Source organism: Penicillium mononematosum (genome assembly GCF_028829835.1).
Source record: "Penicillium mononematosum strain IBT 11891 chromosome Unknown utg000003l:1.0-8172316.0:1.0-8177699.0, whole genome shotgun sequence".
NCBI lineage: Eukaryota > Fungi > Ascomycota > Eurotiomycetes > Eurotiales > Aspergillaceae > Penicillium > Penicillium mononematosum.
Genome location: NW_026643273.1, coordinates 6198010 through 6222171, shown reverse-complemented (window position 1 = coordinate 6222171; position 24162 = coordinate 6198010). Strand labels below are relative to the sequence as shown.

Below are 24162 nucleotides of genomic sequence, written 5' to 3'. Positions count from 1 at the left end.
AATAACCAATACAATTAATACGATCAATCTTGAAACATTGAAACATTGGAGCCTCTGTTGTCGATCTTTCCCCTAAATGGATACGTCATCATATCAGGAATCAACAACACCCATTTTCCACTCTCCACCTCCATTTCTTCTATTTAGCATGCGGTGATCTCCACATTTTAAAATTGGCCATATTGCTTCGCATAATGGCCTCCCTACGCGTATTGCTGTAGCCACGAGTTCGGCGATCATCCGCTTGACGAGCTTCGTGTTTCTGCGATGGGTATAAGTCATAAACAGTCAATATCGCGCTTCAGAAAACTCACATAATTACAGATCCCTGGTCATCACTTTGTGCCTCTCGTAATTACCTCCCTATTTGTGTACCTGTCATCAATATTTTCCTTGCTCAAGGACACCCAGCCTCACCAAAGTCAAACAACTAAAGCCGGAGGCTCAAACAGTCAGGCTGCCCTTCCAAATAATCACAATATGAGATTCTAACTACGTGATTTACAGGGCATAAGTCAGGATCTAGCCGTGCCAAAGCCGGCGATTCTGTTCTTAACACTCTGTTGACAGGGCTTCCCTCGGCAAGGTGGCCCCTGTGGACCAGAATCACGATATTAATCAATGTCGTCCTGGCAGTGCTAACACTTGATTTCCTGACCCGTGGTGTTCTACTTTATTCAACCACCGATGTTGCGTTCTCGCGCGTTGGATATGTCTCCCCGACTACTGCCAACTTGGTCTTTCGCGAGCCAGACACGGCTCGCCTACCAGTGACGGTGATGTTCCAGGAGGTCTCTGAAATGAGCCAGGACTGGCATGAAGAAGGCATCGTTTACAAACTGGATAAGACCACGGACTTTACTACGACTGTGACTCTAACCGACCTGAAGCCGGCGACACACTATCGCTATTCGCTGTCTAACAACAAGTCTGGCACGTTTACCACGGCGCCATCGCCCGAAACCCGTGAAGCAAAGCGACTATCTTTTGTAACGTCAAGTTGCCTAAAGCCAAACTTCCCTTACAACATACTATCGCATCCACTACGGGTCCCAGGCCTCGAGCAAATGACCGACGCCCTCGCCAAACTGCCCAAGCTACTTCGCCCAGCATTCATGCTCTTCCTAGGCGACTTCATCTACATAGACGTCCCCTGGCGTTTTGGCTCATCCATGGAACACTACCGCAGCGAGTATAGACGCATCTACTCGTCGCCTTCCTGGAACCACGGGCCAGAAGAAAACCGCGCTATCGACCTCCCCTGGCTGCACACTCTGGACGACCACGAGATCCAAAACGACTGGTCGCAGGGCAACAAAACCGCCCCGTATCCCGCGGCAGCAGACCCCTTCATCCACTACCACGTGCGGGCAAACCCACCCATCCCGCAAGCGCCCTTCGCCCATCCAGACAACGTAACCTACTTCGCCTTCACGCAAGGCCCAGCCTCATTCTTCATGCTAGACACACGCACCTACCGCACCGAGCCAGCGCACCAGAACTCAACCATCCTCGGCCACCCCCAGCTCCAATCCCTCCTGACGTACATCTCAACCCCAGAGCCAGCAGGCGTACACTGGAAAATCATCTCCTCCAGCGTGCCCTTCACCAAGAACTGGCACGTCGGCACCACAGATACCTGGGGCGGGTTCCTTGACGAGCGCCGCACCGTCTTCGAAGCAATGTGGCGCGCAGAGCGCGATCTAGGTATCCGCATAGTCATGCTTAGCGGTGACAGACACGAATTCGGCGCCACTAGGTTCCCGGACCCGGAGCTTAACCTCGGTCCCGATCAACTTCTGCCTAATACGGCTGGGCTGGGATTGCACGAGTTCAGCGTTGGGCCGTTGAGCATGTTCTACCTTCCCGTCCGTACGTACCACCAGACAGACTCTGAGGATGTTATGGTGAAGTATGCGCCGAATGGAAATAGTAAGTTCGGGCTTATTGATATTGCGGATGAGGTTGAAGATGTTGGTTCGACTGCTGCTGCGCCTGTTCGGGCTCGTAGCTCCGTTCTTACTTACTCGTTATATGTGGATGGGGTGGTTGTTTGGAAGTATCGTCTCAGTGTGCCATTGGACCGCGATATGAGCGTGCATGGCCCGTCTCTGCCGCCGGGCCGTGTGGTTCAGGATGAGATTCCGGATCTTAGTTGGAGTGTAGTGCTTGGGACTGTTGTGGGACGGTTGCCGGAGTTGACGAAGCGGTTTGCTGAGACGGTTAATGATCTCTTCTTTCAACTCGCAGATCGACTGTGGAGGATCGAGAGACTCGATTAGCTGGTTTTGTCGCTTCTCCAGGGATCACCTCGTTTGCTCTTTTGAATCTCTTCAAAGCAGGTTGGATGACCATATTGATAGATGCGAAACCAAGCAGGTGTTCTCTCAGGTGCGATAAATTAGATAACACAGTATTTAGATAGCGCAACCTTGATTCGAATTAAAATTCAGTTTCTATAATCAATCATCAAATGAATTAAATGCCTAGCAAGCCGGAGCGAGATCGGACTGTGGTTTGTATCTCGTTACATAGCTATATGGAGGGAAGGGGAAGGTTTTATACACGGTTTGCGCTGCTAAACCAAAAACATGACGCCGATCGACTTTCCCCGGGATCCATTCACTGGGGTATAAGATGTAGACAAGTGGAAGAAGGAGAGGAGAGTGGAGACCGAGTATCAATGGCGCACGCGATGGGAGAAATGCTTCCGATGTTGCCAATATGGAAGATTCAGGTGTCCAACTGTCTCGACCACTAAGGAAGAGGGATGGACTATGAAACGAAAGAACATCGCGGAGACTCGATTAAGGAATGTCTCTTCGCGAATTATTAAGTGAATCAGTTGAGTGGCGATTTGGTGGCTTCCAATATGAAGACCAAGATGAAGACGAAGGCCTCATGGCTTGACGGCATTCCTTAGAAGCGTCCACCGCTGGAACGGCCATGGCCACCTCTTGTTGTCACCTCGTCTTCGCTGCCACCAGCGACTCCGCCCAACAAGCTGGCTCCCCAGATGCCGGCGATCCCCCACATGCCAATACGCCAGCCGCGGTACAGGCCCTGAATACCCTGGCCTTGCTGTCGCTTCTGCTGTGAGGTACGCTGGCCGAGGAGTTGTTTAGCACGTTCTGTGTCGGACGGTTTCGAGCTGACACCCTCCTCGTAAACAATGTGCCACATGGTGCCAATGATACCGCGGTATGTGCGCGGGTAGGGACGATGGTTTCCACATCGGAAGCATCAATAGACGTGGCACTGATGCTACCGCCCGATGACTTTTGGCGCAGACTCAAGGACGTGTATGTGGCAATCTGTGCGCGGCGGAGCACGGTCTCAAGTGGGAATCGCACGGCGAGCTCAAGTCCGGAGCCGAGGAAAGCACAGAGGTTCCATGCGTTTGGGTTTAGGAGGGGATCAATGGACAGATATGATTTGAGGAAGAGTGGCGTCGAGGTCATAATGAGGTTGGGGAGACTTGAGTGGAGCACAGTGATCGGGACGAGATGCGAAGGGATCGTGCAGTTGGGTGTGGGGAGCTGGCGGATAGCTCGGACGAGGGACCCCGGCCCATGGGTTGCTGGCGTGAGCATTAGGAATGTACGGGCGGTGTCGATAGGAGCTAGGATCAGGGCGGATAGCGAGGATGAAATGAATGACAAGACCAGCGTTGCCAGAGGGGAGGATGCAGTCAGAATGTCCGCTGTCATCGACAAGGAAATATCTTCTTCTGGCAAGCCGACAATTGCCGTCAGCAGACTGCGGATGAAAGTGTTCAAAGTCGGCAGGAGAAGTGAGTAAATGAATGTAGTGTTAGAGGACTTCCAGAGGGAGGTTGGGCCACTGGAGGACCAGAGCTGGGATAGAACTTCGGTCAGGGAGTTCGAGTTCTTGATAGTCAGAGCATGCTTGGGCTGGGCGGCAGACTCTGGTCGAATATAGCCACTGCGATCGGTGATATGGTGGCGTGGCTTGCGAGATCTAGGTGTACTCGGCGTGGGCGTTGGAGGGGCGGCTGAGGTGAAGTAACTAATTTCATCATCGGATGATTCTGAGTCCTAAACGCAAATCCGTCAGTCATTTGTCATGGAATTCAACACAGCTGTATATCAGCTATATAGAACAGCCTTCTTACCGAATCATAAGAGCTTCCTTCAGCACCCGGTGTCGAGTTCCGATCCCGCTGCTCCTCTGTGGCGTCTGGTACGACATACACCTGCAAGATGGTTTTGGCGACGTCGAACGGCTGTGCGGTAAGGACCTTGGTGTAGCGCACAAGAGCCCGGTTCAATGTATCTCGAACCCAGTCAGTCACAGAGGGCGAGGCTTCCAGATAATCGGCATAGTCCAAGTCCGGCATGAGATCGCGAGCTGTGCTGCCAAAGACCTGGGCCGATGACGGCGATGCCACCTCGGCGGGCGCATTTGAAGCGGGCGATAAGCCAGACGGAGGGATATAGTAAGGCCGCAAGGGATTGATCCCTTCACGAGTCGCCATAATGTGATGTTGGTCGGAGTTAAAGAGTCGGGGAACGAAGAACGGGAGGAGTGGAATGGCCGAACGCCCAAGCTTTGTCAGTCATTTTTTTCCTCCGCGGCCATTGGACGATCATTGCTCACTCTTCCCATCTTCCCCGGATCCTCTTTTTCTCTCCTTTGACTTTCGAATTCCCCTTTTAATTTATTTATTCCCCTTTTCTGCAACATGGCTTTCTGGCGAGAAGTCGGTCGGCAATTGCGCCGTGTACCTAACACAGGGGATGTCTGTTTGACTCAATCGCGGAGATGTCTAAGTTATTCAAGGTCATGGACCAACACCGGAATCAAGACACACCCTCGGTCGGATATCAATGCACGGAGAAGCCTTCAATCACCTTGGCAAGGATATAATACAGCCCGGCGTGCTTTTTCGGTGACTGCACAAGCTGCGCATGGTCATATCACGCCGCCAAAGCCCGGAGAAGAGTAAGCCAGATTTGCACTCTTGCTGCGCTCTTGCGCTGTCTGCACTGCATGCTGATCGATTCTTTAGGATCAACGTGACTTTCATTGACAAGGATGGCACCAAGGTAGACCTCCAGGTTGCTGAGGGTGATAACCTACTCGACATCGCACAGGCAAATGACCTTGAAATGGAAGGTGGGTTGAGCCGATATGATGCATATTTAACCACTGATATCTAACATCATGTCGGGAATAGGTGCGTGCGGAGGATCCTGCGCCTGCTCAACGTGCCATGTGATTGTGGAGGACCCGGATACCTTTGATAAGATGGAAGAGCCATCGGACGACGAGAACGACATGTTGGATCTGGCTTTCGGGCTTACCGAGACCTCTCGGTTGGGCTGCCAGGTGATCATGACCAAGGACCTCGACGGACTGGTCGTACGATTGCCGTCCATGACACGGAATCTCCAAGCAAGCGACTTTGAGTCGAAATAAAGACACCAAAAGAAACCCCAGGAGGGACTGTTTGGATCTTGAATACCCTCACATCTTATCTGGGCCGAGACGGTGGGTCACAGAGGGGGTTTATGGTCCTATTTGGACACCAAATATAGGACTTTGTACTGTAATATTCATCTGATGCATCTAGTAGACTTGCACGGTATCACAAAATGAAAATCTCCTGTACTATTTTGACCAAACAGGATTTTCCCCATAAGCAATTTAATTACAATGTAGAAAAGAATATATAAGAAAAAAGACTCTCCGAACGCTAGGAAGGTGAAGCGAATAAAGGGCGAGCGGTGAGCTGGGTGTTGAAGGTACGGGTGGTGAAGGGAGTGGTGGAAGTGGATGAAGTGCGTGACTGAGGCGGGGTAAAGTTGGACGAGATAGGTGGATGGGATACCACTGGAAGAACGTACGAAGCATGTATAGGATAGGTGAAGAAATGAAGAAGGGTATGGATCTGAGAGTGTGCGGCTAGGTGTATTCATATAAAGGAATCCTAAGAGAGCGTGGTGAGCAGATGGTAACCGGCCCCACAATCTTTTTACAAAAAATCGGACCCTCGCAAGCGAGGGTCCGCCACCCATATAAAAGGGATCACCCAAATGACAGTTTCTTCTATAGATTCAATTCAACTAGCATTTACACCACCACCACCACCACGTAGTAAATTAATTAATTTAAAAACAGAGATAGATAGATTGATCAATTTACTACTAGTATATAAAAGCAATTTATTTTCCACTACGTTTTTTGGCCCTTCCTTACTTCCTGATTTCGACTAACACCTTCTTCCACTTCCGCTTCGTTTTTTCTTGGTACGCTTCCTGCTCAGTTTATATTCTTTTAGCTTTATATTTTTTTATCTAGCTAGAAGCATGGCTCCCACATTTAGACTGAATAGTGAGGGCTCCGAAATCGGTTGTGACATATGATGCATCTTGTGAAAAACGCAGCTCATTGACTGCTCCTTTAGCTATCAAAATCTGCTGGACAGCACCTATCTTCAAATTCCAGACCCGGACCGTTATATCATATGAGCCAGACGCCAGAAGTTGGCCATCGAGAGAAAATGTGATCGATGAAACCAAGCCTAAATGACCCTCGAGCAAGCGATATAGTAAGCCCGTTATAGGGTTCTAGAGCCGAATTGTATTATTATAGGAGCCGGATATAATAAGTTAGCCGTTAGGAGAGAATGCTACCGACTGGACCTAACCCGAATGGCCCTCGAGCGTTTGATTTAGGACGCCCGTCTTCGGATCCTAGAGACGAACTGTGTTATCCTCTAAGCCTAACGCTAAGGGTAGGCCGTCGGGAGAAAATGCCATTGACCGAACGGAGCCTAAATTGCCTTCGAGATTTTGATATAGGGCGTCCTGGATAGGATCCCAAAGCCGGACTATCTCTATCATAGGAGCCGGACGCCAGTTGCCGGCCCAAGGGGGAAAACGCTACCGACCAAATAAAATCCGAATGACCCTTAAGAGTTCGCTGCTTTCCAAATCGTTAACTAACTAGAGGGAATAGGCTTACCTCTGTCGTTGTTGGGCTGTTTTGCGTAACACTCTACTGTATGCTCTAGGCTTTGAGGGTCAGTCCAACGGACCTCATCGACAAGTAAAAACGTACCTGCCCTATCCCTTGTCAGGAACAGGCTTGCTTGCTTAATGCTGATGGTCCCTGATTGAGCCGTCAGGTCCTGGATACATTTCGGCTATTTCGGGGATGATTGACTCTTAAATGTTGCATGAGATGCCCAGTGCAGGCGAGGTCTTACTATCCAGAACCGCGAACTCCCAACCGCGAACTCCAAAGCGCGTACTCCAATTGTGTGGACCATCCCTTCCAGCAAGAACAGTCTTGTTACAGTTAGATTTTCTACCTTTTTAGAAAGATCTATTTATACAACGATTCATATACGTTTCTCTCTTGATTCATAGGAATCATTGCTACCTACTACCGCTGACTGCTAATCAGAATATCATCGAACTGGACGCTTTTATCCTCTTTCCGACGACGACTTGTCCCAATACCATACGTGACTTCTTCTACCCAGACTTCTCCATTTCCGGGGGGCCATTTACTCCTTCCAGCTGCATCCTTTTGTTTTCCATCACGACGCGACCCTGACCTGCGCTTAGGTCCATCAGAAACGAACTTTCTGTGACGACGTCGCTCCCCAGATCTCGTAGTAGTGTACTCTTGACCTAGAGCATCCTCTAAGGTTCTCTCCCTGTCTTCTTGGTCCCTGGATAGTATTATTCCCGTCTGCGTCTCCATCTCTCCTCTTTGTCTGCCTATAGATCTCTCGATGTTTTCGAGAGCTCTTACTCTGACCGACTCATCGCTAGTCAACATGTTTCTCAGGACAGAAAGCCGAACTATGCATGCTGCCTCTTCATCATGCGAGAGGTGAGCTTGATCAGAACGTTGCGATGAGGCAGAAGAAGAAAATGCAGAATTTTCTGGTGATGGTGGCGTCGGTGATTTGGCCCTTATGACAACAGTTACATCGTCTGTGTCTTCTTCTGGAGCGGTCACGTAGCCATCTTCGGCGTGACCATCCAGGGCGACGGATGATGTTGTAATGGGGGGATGTGTTTCGGCGGAGTCAACAGACATGGAATATGCTCTTTGGATATACGTTCTCCCTCTATCCACGACGCGCTGACGCGGCTCATCGTCAGGGCTGCTGGATCGGGAGTCCCATGAATCGTATCGGGAGTCCCATGAATCGTAGGAAGAGCCTCTTTCGTAATGGACAACACCGACAGCAGGTTCTGGAGGAGGAGGAGGAGGAGGAGGAGGAGGAGGAGGAAAGGATTCCGGCATTTGCATTGAAAAAGAACCTGGTGGTAGTATTTCCTGGGGCGCAAAATGCACGACACCACTGCGCAGCGCTTGATAAACATTGGCCAATGGCGAGCAAGACAGTTTCATGTCCCATATAGCCATCCTCAAGTGTCCCCGCAGACATGCCATCATGGCGAGCGGCAACGAAATAGGCACTGGATATCTGTTCATAGGCGTGGGCCAGATGTCAAGTAACTCGGCGTCCGAGAAAACTGTCGGAAAATCGAAATAGAACTCCTCGAATTCATGTTCGCCTCCGGTATAAGATTGTGGCGCGAGAACCTTTTTAGACGACAAGTCCACCATGAATTGCTTCGCAAGCAATCCGGGGTCGTCGTAGTTGTATCTTTTGCATATGAATCGAAAGCCTTTCTCTTGCATATATAGGATAGAGATGACGCAGCAGAGAAGCTTGCCACTTTTTTGGCAAATCTCATCCAGCACCCTGTCCAGTGAAGCGCAGGCGTTCATTCTCGTACGGCTCCATCCCATCTCGGCGCCGTCTTCGGGTGCATTTCTTTCACACTCAGCAATGATTGTTCCAAATCCTGTTTTTCCCTTTGTGTGAGGGCATCCAAGTTCCTGACAAACTTTTCCGTCGTCTTGACGAAGGTCAGTAAATTTCGCGAGTCAAATAAATGACTCAATATGTCGTGGTCAAGCGGTGGGTTGTCGAACAGAAACGACTGTTGAGTAATCTTCAGTCTCAAAACCGCAAGCACAAGTATATGTAAACTGGACCGAGTCATCCAAATTCCTTCCCCCTTGTGCGAAATAACTTGATAACTTTGAGCAGCATCACGGGGCATCTGGCTGAAGATGGCTTGGTTTGGGGCTGCGATTTCTTTCAGCTTCAGGACTCGCGGCAGTTTAATTCCAAGCTCTTGCATCAGTCTTCTTTGTTGGGACGGTAGACTGTCCATTGGTTTCTGGTCCCAGACCCAGATCTTATGAGAATTATCCCCATCTGGATCACGACGGTGCGCCGAAACATACTCAGTTAGCATTTTGCCCGGCGTCTCAAGGTCATAATGCTCTTTCCCATCAACGCTGACCAGATAGCCAAGATACAAGGCAACCAGCGATGAAATAGGCATATCGTCACCATGTAGAAAAGACTCTGATACCCTGGCCATATGCTGTACGGAATGCATGCGAAAAGCTACTTTATCCACCGGTCCTTGTCCAGACTCAACATCGCCCTGCCGTAACGGCGAAGCGACAATACGTTCAAGTACGCCGCTTATGCCAAAGATGGCCCCAGGTCCAAACTCATCCATATCTGCCTCTTCTGCTTCACCAACAAACAGGCCCTTGTCGGGTCGATTCCACTGATCCGAGTACCGGTCAATTATTCCCAGCAGCAACAACCAACCGCGATGGACAGGCAGCAAGGCTTCTTGACCGGCGAAGGTCAGTTTCCCCTTGGAAACTGCTGGCTTGATGTTGTATATCTGCAGGACATTGACAAAATTCACCCACCCCGTCAAAGATCGTAAAACATTTTTTCCAAAACCCTCGCAGCGCCGCCTTGCAACAATCGTAAGCTGTGACCATGTTGGAGGGTCTGCCAGGTCGGGCACACTGTATGATCGAAAGAACCGCCTCCCCGGCAATAGCAGGTATCCCGCTGTTATGTACGTCTTATGAGGGTCATGCACCTTGTTGAGCGCAATATGGCGATCTGTCTGAGACTGTCGGTAGAGAACATAGACAGGCAAGATGCCGGCGAGCGCGATAATTGCAATGACAGCAGCTACCCAGGTGCCAACCACTCCCAACAGGTTTAAGCTGTCCGCCATAGAGAACGAAAAGGCAGGTCCGAGAAGTCAAGTACAAGTGGGAGGAGATAGAAAAGAGGCAGAGCTTACGTGCCGCATTGGAAGAGTTTTGGCCTCAGCTGACGGAAGGTGCCAACAAATCGTGTGGCGCCTGCAGCTAAATCAAAACATTTAGATGGGTTAGTGATACAGGATAAATAAGCGAACTAATAAATTGCGTGTGCCTTGGATTTGTTGCTTGCCTGTCACCTCCATCATGGACCGTCGGCAAGTCACAAAACAAACCAGAAGTCTTAGCGTACGCCTCGATTGTTTTTATCTCAGCGTCGGATTACTCGTGGATTAAGACTATGATAGCTTGTACAGTACGCTTGCGACCTTCATATTCACTTTGAGACGCAATCTATGGCCCAGCAACCTGTAACATAGAGATAAAACTCTTTACCTTATACCCTCGTAGCCAAAGGTATTGGGCCTATCATCCCATTTCTCTGCATCCTCATTCGCCCCGCGTGCGTGCTCCCGCCCCTGGTGGTGCGTGTCCTGTGCGCCCCTTGGCATCTGATCTCACTGAAGGGGAATCGAGAATCGGGAGATCGCGTTAAGCCGCGGAATCCACAGCGATCTACCGGCGTTCTATGACTGCCTATCGTGGATCCCTTAACTATTCTAGCTAGAGAGACCGAAGATTCCTTTCTTTTTCTCTCCCTCCCTCTCTAGCCCCCTTCATTTAGCCTTACAAGTAGAAAGTACTCCTCTCTATCGAATCTATAGGTTAAGAATCCTGAAATGTATATAGCATCATAGCTTTATCTCTTAGGACGCGTAAAAGTATTCGCGTCTACTCGCGTCGCGTAGCAAGCTTAGCCGTAATTTCATTCAAGGGCTTCTCGTATATATCCTAGATGACCTCTCGATACGATATGTAAACCCCTGTGACACTGGGAAACTGTGTGTACTGTGTTTAGATAGACCAGCTAGTTTTGAGCGATCTGATTGGCGGAGACCGAAGGGTATGAGGGCAAGCACAGCACCCCCAGCTCTTCTTCCTTTTCTCTCTCCTCTCCAGTCTCAGTATTCGCTGCAGAACGCACTCTTTTCCCAAGGAATAGGCTCTTGTCACACCAGCGACTATGCCAGATCTGGTGGAGGAATGTACCCCATTCGTCCCGAGATATATGCTGTTGGAAGATCCGGTTCCAGAACAATCAATCAAGCCCAATGCACGATCATACCAGAAGGGAGTTTCACTCGGCCTGTCCTGGGGCAGTGCTGCGTTGAACCTCAAAACCCTCAATACTCTCCTAGCGAGATGATAGATCGGAACATACGTTGAGCAGTAAATCCGAGACATGACCGTGAGGTGTGTGTCTATAATAACTATCCTACTGTCAGAGTTTACATGACAAGCTCAAGTTTTGGTCCCTGACATAATTCCCGTAACGGCTCCTGTAGTATGTACAGTACGGTCAACTCTCGCTTTATAGCACGCCCTGCCATCCAACAGAAAATATGTGCTATAAGTGAATGGTGCAAGAAGTGGTCTGATGACTAATATTGCTGTCACTCAAAAATAATCTGGTTAAAAAATACCCCTGGATCCCACTCACCGGCCCTCTGCGGTCACAACATTAAGCCGCACGCGAGAATGCATTCACCAAGCAAGGGATGCTATCCATCAGTCGCTAGTAGTATGTCACTGCTGGTTTGTCCTAACAGGAGGATATATATCCCGACAGTTATATCGAATCTTAATAAACATTTCACAGAAAAGGACCGTATCATCTTATCTTAGAGCTTGTGGATTAAAAACGCTTCCCCAGAATATGAGTTATGGAGCCAAGTGGGTGTGGGTTAAATATGTCTATATCTTGGCAACCCCCTACAGTGTTTAAAGGTGAGCTTTACAGCGGACTGTCTTATCCCAGGAGCCGGATGCGAGAAGTCGGCCGTCGGGGAGAATGCCAACGACCGGACTAGACCTGAATGGACCTCAAGAGTGCGCTGTAGGGTTCCCGTGATAGGATCCCAAAGCCGGACTGTCTTATCCTAGGAGCCGGATGCGAGAAGTTAGCCGTCGGGGAGAATATAACGGACCAAACCGCCTATGAATGGCCCTTAAAAGCCTGATATAAGACTCCTAAGACGGGATCCTAAAGCCGAACTATATTATCACTAGAGCTAGACGCTATAAGCTAGCCATTAGGAGAGAATGTCACTGATTGGATCGGACCTGAATGGTCCTCGAGCGTCTAATATAGTGCTCTAGTAACGGGATCCTAGAGCCGGATTTTCTTATCCTCGGAGCTAGATACTAAGATTCGGCTATCGGGGAGAATGCAGGCTAAATATATCAACCTCTCATCCGGAGCGCTTTGCACCATTTTGCAGCTTGATAATAGTCTTCAGATGACCGGAATTTACCTCAATTTATATTAGAAACTTTCCAAGAGTCGATTCAGAATTTTTACGCAAACAGATATCACCAACGGTAAGAACCCGCAATTCAGAACCGTCTTTCGCATCGTATTTTTGGTCAAAAATGATGTACTTTCACCATATATCGCGGAAGCTCCCGAAACCGTCAGTCAGTTGGTAGTGCCTCGGAGCCCAGGAACGTAATTCCCAACACCTCATAGGGAAGGAGAGAGGCACATTCCGTCGATGTAGCTCTTTGGCATTCCACATCCATGGATCTTCTGGACAAGGTAGCCTTAATGTCTGTAGCCGGAACTACAAGAGATGCAAGATCGGTCAGATTGATAACCGTACGCAAAAATAAATGGTAAATGCTAATACATGTGTGAAGGGATCGGCTGTCCGTCTTCATTAAGTGGTCTTGTTACGTATTCTCCTTGATAAACTTGCTGCCGATAGCTTGATTCAGCTGCCACCATTCGCCTTTCTTGACACAAGGCAACCGTGCGGGGCAGAGCACTTAAAGCGTTCATGCGTTTCACTCTCAGCCACATCCAGCAGGCGATTTATTTAGCTACGACCCCAGTGATTTACTGACTATACCCGCCATAAGCAGCTCGGAAATCGCTCGTATATTACTTGTTACACGTCATACCCACCTATAGCACACCGGGATGCCTCATAATCCTGGCTCGGGTCTTCCTCGCCTTGTTTGACGAACACTGATCGCCTTGACGAGGCTGGTTTGGTGGAGAGCATCCCTGAGCAATGAGGTTTTGATTGGACGCTAGGAATATCTCATGACTCGCTTCGGTACTGAACCTCTGTATTATACGTCTCTGTGGGAGCGGGTAACCATTCCCTCCAGAACACGTTGCTCGGAACCCTGTGTCTTGCATATGCAAGACAGCTCAGCGAGGCGTTAAGAGGTCCAAGCTCCTACAGCCCTGACACTTGTTTCCATACGCGCAATAGTGAATTCCTCGTTGTCTCCCAACATCAAAGGTGAAACTATGGGCATTCCATATATGCTTCCAGTATGGAAGAAATTATAAATACATGCCACTTCCATCACGTTAGTTCTAAGATTTCAACCAAATCAAACTCTCATGTGACATTAGTCGTTATAATCATTATGTCTTCAACAGCAACTGAAACAATGACGCCCGTCTCTACTAAGGTGGAACATGAAGATTTCTTGAACAAAATCATTGAGCACGTCAGACAACTCACTTTCGATCCCGAGTTCCAGAAAGCATCGGCGACTTATAGTCAGGTTAAAGAACAGCAGGATCAAATCCAGATTCGAGATGAAAAGCTGGACAAATTGCAGAAGCATATCAAAGCTCAAGAAGAGAATGAGTTGGTTGCGCTCAGCAGATTTTCTGCAGTGAACCAAGCCTTGACCACCCAGAAAGAAAAGGCAGAAAAAGAAAATTCTTCTCTTCGAAAAGCGGTTACAGAAAGAGAGAAATCTCTGGCTGAGATCTCTCGAAGGATTCAAGAACTCCAAGGGCAGATACAAACACAGCTGTCTGAAAGATCGCAGGACGAAAGGAGGATGAACTCAATAATTGCACAACACAATCTTGATATTGGTTCCCTACAGAAAAGACTTAAAGAAAGAGATACATCGGTTGACGAAATGAAGGCTACTACCGCAAACCTTGAGAGTCTCCTTGCTAAGGAACAAGCGAAAAGCGTTTGCCTTGAAACAGAGAAGAAGTCGCTTGATGAAAAGATGCAAAAGGCTCGCAGTCGACTTGAAAAGTTCGATGCTTTTATCCTTAAATCTCACCAAATTGATGAGCAGTCAATGTTAGTACTTTCCCTAGGTATTGTATTGCAGCTTGCTAACTCTTAAGTTCCAGAATTGATAGGTTTGAGGGCATCTGGGACTACGCAATAAATGAAATTTGGACCGTCTTGCGCCAGAATTTGAGCGACGAGAATCTCAAAGTACGTTGTCCCATATATATTCTATGCCCTCATATGTTAAACCGAAACTTAGACTAACTTTCCTGGAAGAATGATAGACGCTGGAAGAAGTTCAGACTGGATACTGATGCTGCTATCCGAGATGGGGCAATCCAAGGGCAGCCTGCCCCCCTGTGTGCTTCGAATTCCGATGCCGCTAAGGGAATGCGTTTGGCTGTGATGTTAGGCATTCTATCCAGGGAAATTGATAAGGAGATTTTTCAACCGAGTTACTTTCCGTCCGAGACCGGCAATTTCAGGATGAGCTTGAATAAGCTTGCGAAAAGTGACAACGAAAAAGAACATTTTTATCGCTCCGTCCTGCTTTCTATTGATCGTGACGGGCAGGAAGCTGAACTTCAGTCTAGGGCCAAATCTGTTGTTCAGAATGTGTCCCACTATCTTCATGAGCTTCTTTCAACTGCCCAGTATGGTGAGCTCAAAGAGAGGATAAAGAACGTTGTTGATAGGGCAATCGAGGTCTGGCGTCCTATCCAGAATTCCACGAAAAGATATGAGACGGAATTTGATCCAGTCGATTGGGCCCTCGATGAGGATTCTCTATTCCAGTCTCCCGTAGGTGGTGAAGATACCATCGGGGCTGAGCATCCAGACAATCACCTTTTTGTCGTTTTCCCTGGATTCCTTTCCTTGGAATGTGATGCCTTTATTTTGACTTCCGTCGTTCCGCTCATGAGCTCTCAGAGATTATGTGTTGCTGCCAATCAAGAACTGAGGGAAGAAGTTCGAGGGCAATCTAGCCCAACGACTAAACAACCCAGTCGTAAAAGGCAGAACTCTGTTGCTAAATCTCAATCGCAGTCAAACGGGATTGGTTTTTTTGGAGGGCACTCCTCCGGAGGCCCAGGCAATTGAGGAAACATGAGTCGCGTGCTCGAGCCGGAATCGGATTTCAGCCGTCCCCGGGGACATTTTATGGATAAATGTAGCTATTTTTTGTTTGGATTTGTTGAGCAGCTGTGCTTTCTTTCTCTTGCTTTATTCACTAACGTATGTTTTGTGTGTTTTGTATCACAATCACAATTTTATTCAGTATACAGGTGTCAAGACCAGATTGTTAACATAGTAATCGATACCTGCTATCAATATCTGCTACATAGCCTAACTGGCCTGCACAGACTACCTAGATGAATACTGCGTAGGTGAAACGTGCCGCCTAATTTGCCCTATTGTATCTTTCTTTTGGACTACTCGTCGGCCTCTTCTAGAGCAGAATGGCGCCTACATGGAGTCATATTATCTTTGGTCTTACACCAATACTTCCTTCTCTATAGGCGGTGTGGAGGTAAAATAAAGTAATAGTATGTATTAAATACAGATTACGGTTGCTGAGCTAACTGGTGTAGATACATAAGATAGGGAAGGTCACATGATCTAGTGGGGCCACCGGTCAGATCAAAATCAGAGACAGGGGTCAGGTCATCTGCATCCTGGAGACAAACAACCAGGCATTAGTAGCCTGACAAACCAGGCAGCCATTCATGTCACGTGACCAGAGGCTCCAACAATTTCAGATGAAGCTGCACATGGATAATAATATACAACATGGTTTCTATTTTTGCTTTAGGGTCTAAGATAGCTAAATATACCACATTGCCTTTCTACTCTTTGCATATTAGACAAATCTTAGGTCCTACGTCCTGCACATCGTAGTTTATCTCTATCAAACTTAGTTACATATAGATATTGCGACAGGAAGCTTCTCTATTGGTACAAAGACATCCGGATCTGTATCGTTGGCTTCTGAATAGCGAGAGTAGAAAGTGTGTATATTCTAGCTGGCTATCCCGTACGTTCACGAAAATCCAGAAAACGAGAGAGTTGAAGCCAGCTCAAAGACACCTTCATCCTTCCTGGTGTGTTCTTTGACCAATTCCTCTCTCAGCTCGAGGGCCTCGCCCAGATCCATTTGTGTCGCAGACTCAGCGCCTTCGCTCCTTGTCCAACCAGTCTGCTGTGGTGGGACGTTCCGCGTAGAGCAAAGCCGGTAGGTCGGATCGACAAGAGACACAGTGAGAAAACGGCAGTGGCCGGGCTTGGTCTTGTCCTGAAGCTGTACTGGGCCCATTCGGCGCTGGAAGGCGTTGGGGAAGGAGACCAGCCGGCCCGGAGGCATCTTCACCACGCCGAGCTGTTGCCAGGCTGGAGCATCCTGAATGTCCGCAAATCCGCAAAGCCTTCCTATATACTTGACATCCCATAGGGCATACTTCAGCATTAGGTCATCGATCTCATCTGCAGCACTTCCTCGTTGTCCGAATCGTCGGCGCCGATTCGGTCGTAGACCCAGGTACGGCCCCCTCCTGTACACCTCTGCCGGAAGCTGATTTGCGGCTCAGACATGTTTTCCGAATCGAGCGCGTAGATGGCGTTGGCGACTATACGTTCGTTTGCATTTCCTTCGGTGTGCCACTCCTCGCCGGGGAAGGATGGCGTCTCAGGGTCTAGCTCGATGCTGTGAATCCGGACGACAGTCTGGAGACCCCGGTCTCGAAACTCATCCTGCAATGCAAGCGTGTAGAACTGGTGATCGTCAGGGTCCTCTTCCTTTGGTTTATACATCCATTCGTAGGGTGTCAACCAAGGGTTTGCTTCAAAGAATTTGGACAGTTCATAATCCGGACTGCAAACGTAATCGAAGTGCGCTGGACCAACAATTGATTTTCCGGTCCTCCCTACTTTCCAGTCCTCGTACGAGTACGCAGTTCCTGGGTCCGAGTGCTCAAAGACAAATGTGCATCCATACTTGGTCAAAGCCGTGCGAAGCAACCCCCAACGGGCCTTCCAATCCTCCGGGATCCTTTGCGTTCGGATCTGATCCCAGTATACCTTATCCCTAGATTCAGGTTCCTGAAGGTACGCCTCCACTTGAGCACACATGGCTTCGTATTCCTCCGTAGAGAGTTTACCCTCGTCTTCCTTATCGGGTAGTTTTTTCGCCCATTTAGGAAATTGGGCTTTCCACTCGACTCCGTAAGTGCGGATTCGTATGGGCCCACGAGGCCAGGAGACGCAATTCCCGTAGAAAAGGTTAATGGCTTTCCTCCACTTATTACGCACCAAAATCTCGTTCCATTGCTTGATACTGCCGGAGATCACGGCCTCGATTGCGGAGTACATCTCGCGGTTCGTCGGATGCAAATTGTTGATATAAGACGAAATTCGAACATCCGCAGACCCAGGAGGACCAGTGAATTCCACTTCACACGGCAGCCACTGAAATTTCGAGGACCAAATGTACCGGCCGCTGTCCCATATCCAGGATGAGCCCTCCTTTGCCAGTTGCGGGCGTTCCGAAACGAGCAGGCACTCTCTACTACGTGACGACCAGGAATTCTCGTCCATTCCACACGATTGTCCTCCGCCCAGGATTTTCGTTCTCCCATAGACAAGAGGAAACAAAGATGGGTCGACGAGGTTTACCACAGCTGAGGCTGGCTTCTGCCGAATGGCTTGATGAGATAACAGGTCGACAAAATTTGGCAGCTGTGACTTCAGATTGGAAGATATTGCCGCATCGGATTTACAAACACCGCTGCTCGTGTTGAAGACGACCAAGCGGCCGTCTCGGTCAAACTGTCGAGCCTTGTCTTGCAACTCTTGCAAGCACCAGTCCCACGTTTTGTCATTGATCAGCGACGACGATCCAACGGCGTCTTCCCGCCATGGGCGGTAACTTGCTGGTCAAAGATGGCGCAGTGCCAATCCGGTCGGTCGGTGATGGTGTTGATTAGATCTAGGATGGCCAGTTCTTTGGCCGTGAGAATGTGACCATACCAGTCATTTACCCCTGTGGCAAATTGATCGTGGGAGAGTAACACATTGATGGGGATATCATGGAGACCGGGGACTTTGAGGGTTGTTTTATTATCCAAGGGAGTTTCAATGATCCCTGCCATTGCTTCAGTGAAGTGGTGAGACGTGAGATACTGGAATGAAGAAGACGGAAGAAAGCTAATTGTAAAGGTATAAGAAAGAATAAGATGGTAGCCTTCAGCAGACCCGGCATGTGGCTCCTTGGGGGGCCCACTTTTTCCTATAGTTAAACCAAAGTCCTAATTCCAGTCTACTAGACTGTGTTCCCCTGGGATAGGCAGCTCGATTGTTGAGCTTATTGATTCCAATGGTAGTTTGAACAACCAATAACTCGAGCGAAAGATAGTTGGCTCGGTGAGCTTACAGGTTTCTTTAACCTATTCCTGGATACCCTTAATTTCCGATGAGAGTAGCATTGTGATTCTCAATGACAGTTTATCTTAACCAAGTTATGAATCAACCACCGAGCGCTTGATACATCTGCTCAACATCACTTCCTATCTGGAGCTCAAGCTCTTCAAGCTGAAGGCGGTAAAACTCCTTGTCTCCTCCAGCGGCTGCCGCCATGGCTTCAGGCACAGCGTCGAGGTATTCTTGTTTCGACATAGAGACTAGAATGGCCCGTTAGGAACTTCAGATAGAAGAAAGGAGATATGACTCACCATGTGCATTCACACACGCACGCTTAGCAGACCACATGGCATGATAAGCATTCGTCGAGCCATCGTTATTGGCATCTCCGACAACATAGACGCCACCGACACTGGACTCCATGTTGCTCTTTACTTTGACGGACTTTCCATCCATCTCCAATCGCAGCTGCTTGTGAAGACTGGATGTCTGGGTAGTCGGCACGGAGATGAGCATTCCGTTCGTGATCAGAGGATTGGGGGTGCCGCCATTCAGGTGGACCTTATACTCGTCGTCTTTGGGTTCCATATCCCTCGTGGTCCGTTCGACCTTGGTAATATCGTTCTCCCGGATAGGGATGTTGAAGGTCTTCTTAATGACAGTCTCCCAGCCGGGCCAGCGAGCCTCTGCCTCATCTTTGTCTTCTTTGCTGATCGGCCCCCCTGTCACAATGGTTATGTCGGTTGTCAACTTCCTAATATTGAGGGCAGACCCAATGGCACTTGCAAGCTTGCCATAGACGACCATTTTGCGGTTCTTGTAGTCATGGCCATCGCACCAGGGGCACCAGAATACACCTCGTCCGAAGGATTCGGCAAAGCCCGGCTTATTGGGTAACACATCCTTAACGCCAGTAGCCAAAATGATCCTCTTGGCAGTGACCGTTCCGCCCCTATCGTCGTAGACTCGAAACCCCTTCTCGAGAGGTATAATGCCCATGACTTTCGTCTTACGTGTGGCCCAGAACGAGTAGTCCGGATATAGCTCGTCAATCTGCTGTCGGACGGCTGTTCGGAATTTCAGTGGCACCTGTCCTACAGGGAGTCAGTACCTCGACTTTTGAGCTCGTGAAACACTTACCATCTTGGCCAAGTACATCATGCATATATCTAGTCTGTTCATTCCGATACTCCTGTGAATCATACAAGAGTGATGTTCGAGCAACTCGAGCAAGAGACATGGACGCAGCTAGGCCACCAGGGCCACCGCCGACGATAACAACGTCATAGTCAAACTTGGTAGGGTTCCATTCATCGGGCGAAGTATAGTCTGTTATATTGAACGCACTATCATCTTTCGCAAGATCTTGGGTGACCTCGGAGATATTTTCCTCGGACGCTGCTGCCAAAGGCTGCTGGGGGACAGTGAGAGAAGAAGCAAGGGGCAGAGATAGGAGACAGAGGCGCCAGAAGGGAAAGTTGAAGAACACCATTTCAATAATGCAATTGTTGACTGTGTAATCTGCACTTTCCGGGGCATATCCTCAGTATATTTATATCTTTCAATGATCGCCGAGCTCGCGTTCTCCCATCTTAATACTTTACCGTATCACGCCGGGATTATGCAGAGTGATTTCTTCGATATTCACTGCATCTGGGACAACGAGGCAGGCAATGGGTCACATTTTCCTCCCTTCGTCGACAGCATTGATTTGCTGGCTTAGGAGTTCTGGCCCACGGATTGCCCAAGTTGCATAGATCTGCGCAGATCCGGGCAGGAGCAGCCTTGACGAATACACGCTGATCGCATGGTTCGTCCTCCTCAGCTAGCCCCCAACTGCTGATCTCACTAAAATGCATCAGCTACACCGCCGATCAAGATTATATCTATGCCATTTCTATCAAGGAATATGATATATCAACAAGATCTACCAAAGAGAGTCCAACTCAGGCGAATATATCAAGGGGACAAAGCAACAGTGCTTTCGGCAAGAATATTGACAAACTCTAGGCTGCAGAAGTGGCGAACGGCAAATGCTAGTCGGATTTAGATACCCTGAATGTTCTAGGATTTTATTGCTTCAGCTACTATTTTGATCAAACGATACTTTCCACATAAGCAAATTTTATTACAATGTAGAAAAGAATATATAACAAAAAAAAGACTCTCCCAACGCCTGAAACATGCCATGGGTAATCGTAGATCCAGCTCACGCCTCTTCGATGTTCAAAGGCTTTCCTTTCTTTCCATTGATCAATTCAAGGAATCCTTGCTTGCTAACCTCATTGGCAGCCTTCTCCCGCTCACCCATACCAATTGTGCCCTTCTTGCGCTCATCCTTGGCCGCCTCCTCTCCTCGGACTTGGGCCGCGCGCACAGCATTAAACAGCTTCACAACACCACGCTGCGCCATCTTGCGCACCCGCTTCTCCTCCTCGGCGACGGCACCAGCAATGCCTCGCTGGATACCCATCACATCACGGATACGGCCACGATCCAATTCCTCTTTCTTCTCGGCGCGCAACTTAGCCCGCGCGGCGTTGTCGAGCTTTTCATCCGCAACCTCGTTGACCAGCTTGGCGGCATATGAGCTTCGCGAGAGAACGGGATCAGCCCGTGCAGAGGTAGGAAGTTTTGTAGATAGAATTTTGGAAATAGAGGTTGAGAATGCGGTAGGGTCGTTGCGCTTGGGGACGGCTCGGCCGCGATTGGCGCCTGTAGGTTTGCCGGCTGGGGACGAGTCGGAAAGGTCATCTTCGTCGGACCCAGAGGCGTCGCTTTCATCGTCATCGTTCTCGAGGTCTTCATCGTCCAGCTCGATCTCCTCGCCGACATTGGAGTCAGCGTCGCTATCGTCTGATTTTTTCGGTTCCGGTGCGGGTGCTGCTTTTTGCGTCTTTGCCTTCTTCATGCGTAGATCGAGAGCTGAGGGCTTGGTCACTGTGACTCCTCCTTCTTCGGCGTCCGAGTCTTCAAGACTGACGGGATTGAAATTCCCATCTTCTTCTTCGTCCTCTGAGCTGCTGTGATAGAAGCGCTGCTTGACGAACTTCTTCTTGCGGCCAGTCTCGCCCTTTAGGCCATCAAGGACCTTGCGCTTCTTGGAAAAAGTAGGAGGCATTGTCACAAAAAAATAATGCAATAAATACAAGACAAGAAGAAAGTCAAGACGCTGATCCAACGTGCCGTATCACAACTTTTTTTTGGGGCGGTGAGAAAGCGTCGGCTCTCCGATTGGCCCCTCCACATTGCCTCTCTGGTCTCTCGACGGGCTTCATCCTCACCCCTCCTCCATCGCGGAATCATAGACAACTACGGTCTTAGTCTGGTTTTTCTTTTTAATTGTTTACATCTGCAAACACACTCACCATGGTTCTTCAAGACCTTGGGCGGCGAATCAACTCCGCCGTCAATGATCTGACGAGGTCCAATAACCTCGACGAGAAGGTATGCTATGTGTTGTCCAGTATGGCCCACAAGCCAGCCCGCTAATACAATAACAGGCCTTCGATGACATGCTCAAGGAAATTTGCGCCGCTCTTCTCTCCGCCGATGTCAACGTCCGTCTAAGTAGGAACTCTACGCAAATCGATCAAGGCCAGCGTGAACTTCGCCTCCCTCCCAGCCGCAGTGAACAAGAAGCGACTGATCCAGAAGACCGTCTTCGATGAGCTCGTAAAATTGGTGGACCCCCCATGCAGACTCCTTCCGGCCGAAGAAGGGCCGCTCCAATGTGATCATGTTCGTCGGTCTGCAGGGTGCGGGTAAGACAACAACGTGTACGAAGCTGGCTCGGCACTACCAAACGCGAGGATTCAAGACAGCGCTGGTCTGCGCGGATACCTTCCGTGCTGGTGCTTTCGATCAGCTGAAGCAGAACGCCACCAAGGCCAAGATCCCATACTATGGTAGTCTGACGCAGACGGATCCTGCCGTCGTGGCCGCAGAGGGTGTGGCCAAGTTTAAGAAGGAGCGTTTCGATATCATCATTGTCGATACCAGTGGTCGCCACCGGCAAGAGGAGGAGCTCTTCACGGAGATGACACAAATTCAAACTGCCGTGACGCCAGACCAGACCATTCTCGTGCTCGACAGCACAATTGGTCAAGCAGCCGAGGCTCAGTCCGCAGCATTCAAGGCAACGGCAGACTTTGGAGCTATTATCATTACCAAGACCGACGGCCATGCCGCCGGTGGTGGTGCCATTTCTGCTGTCGCCGCCACGCACACTCCCATTATCTTCCTTGGTACTGGTGAGCACATGATGGATCTGGAACGATTCGAGCCCCGCGCGTTCGTTCAGAAGCTACTGGGCATGGGTGATGTCGCCGGGCTGGTCGAGCACGTCCAGGCCATGACGAAGGATTCCGCCGGTGCCAAGGAGACATACAAGCACATTGCGGAAGGTATCTACACTCTGCGCGACTTCCGCGAGAACATCACATCCATCATGAAGATGGGCCCGCTGTCCAAGTTATCCGGCATGATCCCCGGTCTGTCTAACATGACCCAGGGTTTGGATGATGAGGACGGTTCACTGAAGCTACGCCGTATGGTCTACATCTTCGATAGTATGACTGTAGCCGAGCTGGACGGCGACGGCAAGAACTTCGTCGAGCAGCCTAGCCGCATGGTCCGTATCGCGCACGGTAGTGGAACCACCGTCCGTGAGGTCGAGGATTTGCTCTCCCAGCACCGCATGATGGCCGGCATGGCCAAGCGTGTTGGTGGCCAGAAGAAGCAAATGCAGCAAGCTCAGAACATGATGAAGGGTGGAAACAAAAATCAGCAGATGGCTGCCATGCAGAAGCGGATGGCTTCGATGGGTGGTGCCGGCGGCGGTGGTATGCCCGGTATGCCTGACATGGCCAAGATGATGCAGATGATGGGAGGTGGTGGTGGTGGCATGCCGGATATGCAGAGCCTAATGAGTCAAATGGGTGGAATGATGGGTGGAATGGGAGGCGGTGGTGGTGGACGTGGGAGAGGACGTTAAGCTCGGTCTTTGATGATCTTGTTGCGTCCCTTCTTTTCCTTTCCCTCTCTTTTCCATATCAAACCGCTGGCTCATCAACTTAGCATCTGGGCTGGTGTTTGGCGTTTTCTTTCTCCTTCACATTATGTGCAACCCTTGTATACGAGATCAATTTCACATATACCATCCTGATAGAGGAATCATATTCTCTCCTTGTTCTACATCTCGAATTACGGTTTTGATAAGGCAAATTGCAGTGCGGTACTATCGTTTCATTCATAATAAAACCACGTTCTACACATAATCCTTAAACAGAAACGCCGCTAAATTCCATCCGTCTAATGAAATGAGCGGATTGAGATCGAAAACAAAGGGACCACCAGATCAACCTCTGACCATGTTCATAGCGGCCAGGAGACTCTGCACCAGGCGAGCCCAGTGAGATCGAATGAGAATCAGTATGTCATGCTTTTGAGTAGACAGAGAATAGATCGAGCCATATAGATATACATG

General features: G+C 49.3%; 13 protein-coding genes across 13 annotated transcripts; 5 read left to right on the top strand and 8 right to left on the bottom strand.

Annotated features, from left to right (window-relative positions):
* Window positions 1–194: 194 nt before the first annotated feature.
* N7519_007394 (alkaline phosphatase family protein) lies at window positions 195–2282 on the top strand (the record flags this gene model as incomplete). Its single annotated transcript, XM_057294170.1, has 3 exons — window positions 195–209; window positions 325–451; window positions 508–2282. 3 exons carry the CDS (start codon window positions 195–197, stop codon window positions 2280–2282), a joined length of 1917 nt encoding a protein of 638 aa, XP_057148981.1.
* Window positions 2283–2486: 204 nt separating this feature from the next.
* N7519_007393 (uncharacterized protein) lies at window positions 2487–2903 on the bottom strand (the record flags this gene model as incomplete). Its single annotated transcript, XM_057294169.1, has 2 exons — window positions 2487–2775; window positions 2893–2903. 2 exons carry the CDS (start codon window positions 2901–2903, stop codon window positions 2487–2489), a joined length of 300 nt encoding a protein of 99 aa, XP_057148980.1.
* A 16-nt stretch (window positions 2904–2919) lies between these two features.
* Window positions 2920–4498, bottom strand: N7519_007392 (mitofusin complex protein UGO1; the record flags this gene model as incomplete). Its single annotated transcript, XM_057294168.1, has 3 exons — window positions 2920–3105; window positions 3198–4058; window positions 4136–4498. The coding sequence occupies 3 exons, from the start codon at window positions 4496–4498 to the stop codon at window positions 2920–2922; spliced, it is 1410 nt and encodes a 469-aa protein (XP_057148979.1).
* Window positions 4499–4705: 207 nt separating this feature from the next.
* On the top strand, window positions 4706–5484 carry N7519_007391 (ferredoxin family 2Fe-2S iron-sulfur cluster binding protein; the record flags this gene model as incomplete). Its single annotated transcript, XM_057294167.1, has 3 exons — window positions 4706–4965; window positions 5033–5139; window positions 5201–5484. The coding sequence occupies 3 exons, from the start codon at window positions 4706–4708 to the stop codon at window positions 5440–5442; spliced, it is 609 nt and encodes a 202-aa protein (XP_057148978.1). The 3' UTR covers window positions 5443–5484.
* Window positions 5485–7413: 1929 nt separating this feature from the next.
* N7519_007390 (uncharacterized protein) lies at window positions 7414–8616 on the bottom strand (the record flags this gene model as incomplete). Its single annotated transcript, XM_057294166.1, has 1 exon — window positions 7414–8616. One exon carries the CDS (start codon window positions 8614–8616, stop codon window positions 7414–7416), a length of 1203 nt encoding a protein of 400 aa, XP_057148977.1.
* Window positions 8617–8777: 161 nt separating this feature from the next.
* Window positions 8778–10112, bottom strand: N7519_007389 (uncharacterized protein; the record flags this gene model as incomplete). Its single annotated transcript, XM_057294165.1, has 1 exon — window positions 8778–10112. One exon carries the CDS (start codon window positions 10110–10112, stop codon window positions 8778–8780), a length of 1335 nt encoding a protein of 444 aa, XP_057148976.1.
* Window positions 10113–11224: 1112 nt separating this feature from the next.
* On the top strand, window positions 11225–11407 carry N7519_007388 (uncharacterized protein; the record flags this gene model as incomplete). The annotated part of the gene is made up of 1 exon (XM_057294164.1): window positions 11225–11407. The coding sequence occupies one exon, from the start codon at window positions 11225–11227 to the stop codon at window positions 11405–11407; it is 183 nt and encodes a 60-aa protein (XP_057148975.1).
* A 2237-nt stretch (window positions 11408–13644) lies between these two features.
* On the top strand, window positions 13645–15362 carry N7519_007387 (uncharacterized protein; the record flags this gene model as incomplete). The annotated part of the gene is made up of 3 exons (XM_057294163.1): window positions 13645–14327; window positions 14381–14468; window positions 14538–15362. The coding sequence occupies 3 exons, from the start codon at window positions 13645–13647 to the stop codon at window positions 15360–15362; spliced, it is 1596 nt and encodes a 531-aa protein (XP_057148974.1).
* A 940-nt stretch (window positions 15363–16302) lies between these two features.
* N7519_007386 (uncharacterized protein) lies at window positions 16303–16623 on the bottom strand (the record flags this gene model as incomplete). The annotated part of the gene is made up of 1 exon (XM_057294162.1): window positions 16303–16623. The coding sequence occupies one exon, from the start codon at window positions 16621–16623 to the stop codon at window positions 16303–16305; it is 321 nt and encodes a 106-aa protein (XP_057148973.1).
* Window positions 16624–16724: 101 nt separating this feature from the next.
* On the bottom strand, window positions 16725–18406 carry N7519_007385 (uncharacterized protein; the record flags this gene model as incomplete). Its single annotated transcript, XM_057294161.1, has 2 exons — window positions 16725–18183; window positions 18285–18406. 2 exons carry the CDS (start codon window positions 18404–18406, stop codon window positions 16725–16727), a joined length of 1581 nt encoding a protein of 526 aa, XP_057148972.1.
* Window positions 18407–18779: 373 nt separating this feature from the next.
* On the bottom strand, window positions 18780–20166 carry N7519_007384 (NAD(P)/FAD-dependent oxidoreductase; the record flags this gene model as incomplete). Its single annotated transcript, XM_057294160.1, has 3 exons — window positions 18780–18934; window positions 18986–19768; window positions 19815–20166. The coding sequence occupies 3 exons, from the start codon at window positions 20164–20166 to the stop codon at window positions 18780–18782; spliced, it is 1290 nt and encodes a 429-aa protein (XP_057148971.1).
* Window positions 20167–20883: 717 nt separating this feature from the next.
* Window positions 20884–21795, bottom strand: N7519_007383 (rRNA-processing protein RRP15; the record flags this gene model as incomplete). Its single annotated transcript, XM_057294159.1, has 1 exon — window positions 20884–21795. One exon carries the CDS (start codon window positions 21793–21795, stop codon window positions 20884–20886), a length of 912 nt encoding a protein of 303 aa, XP_057148970.1.
* A 248-nt stretch (window positions 21796–22043) lies between these two features.
* On the top strand, window positions 22044–23670 carry N7519_007382 (RNA-binding signal recognition particle subunit SRP54; the record flags this gene model as incomplete). Its single annotated transcript, XM_057294158.1, has 3 exons — window positions 22044–22121; window positions 22178–22304; window positions 22376–23670. The coding sequence occupies 3 exons, from the start codon at window positions 22044–22046 to the stop codon at window positions 23668–23670; spliced, it is 1500 nt and encodes a 499-aa protein (XP_057148969.1).
* Between the last annotated feature and the right edge of the window lie 492 nt (window positions 23671–24162).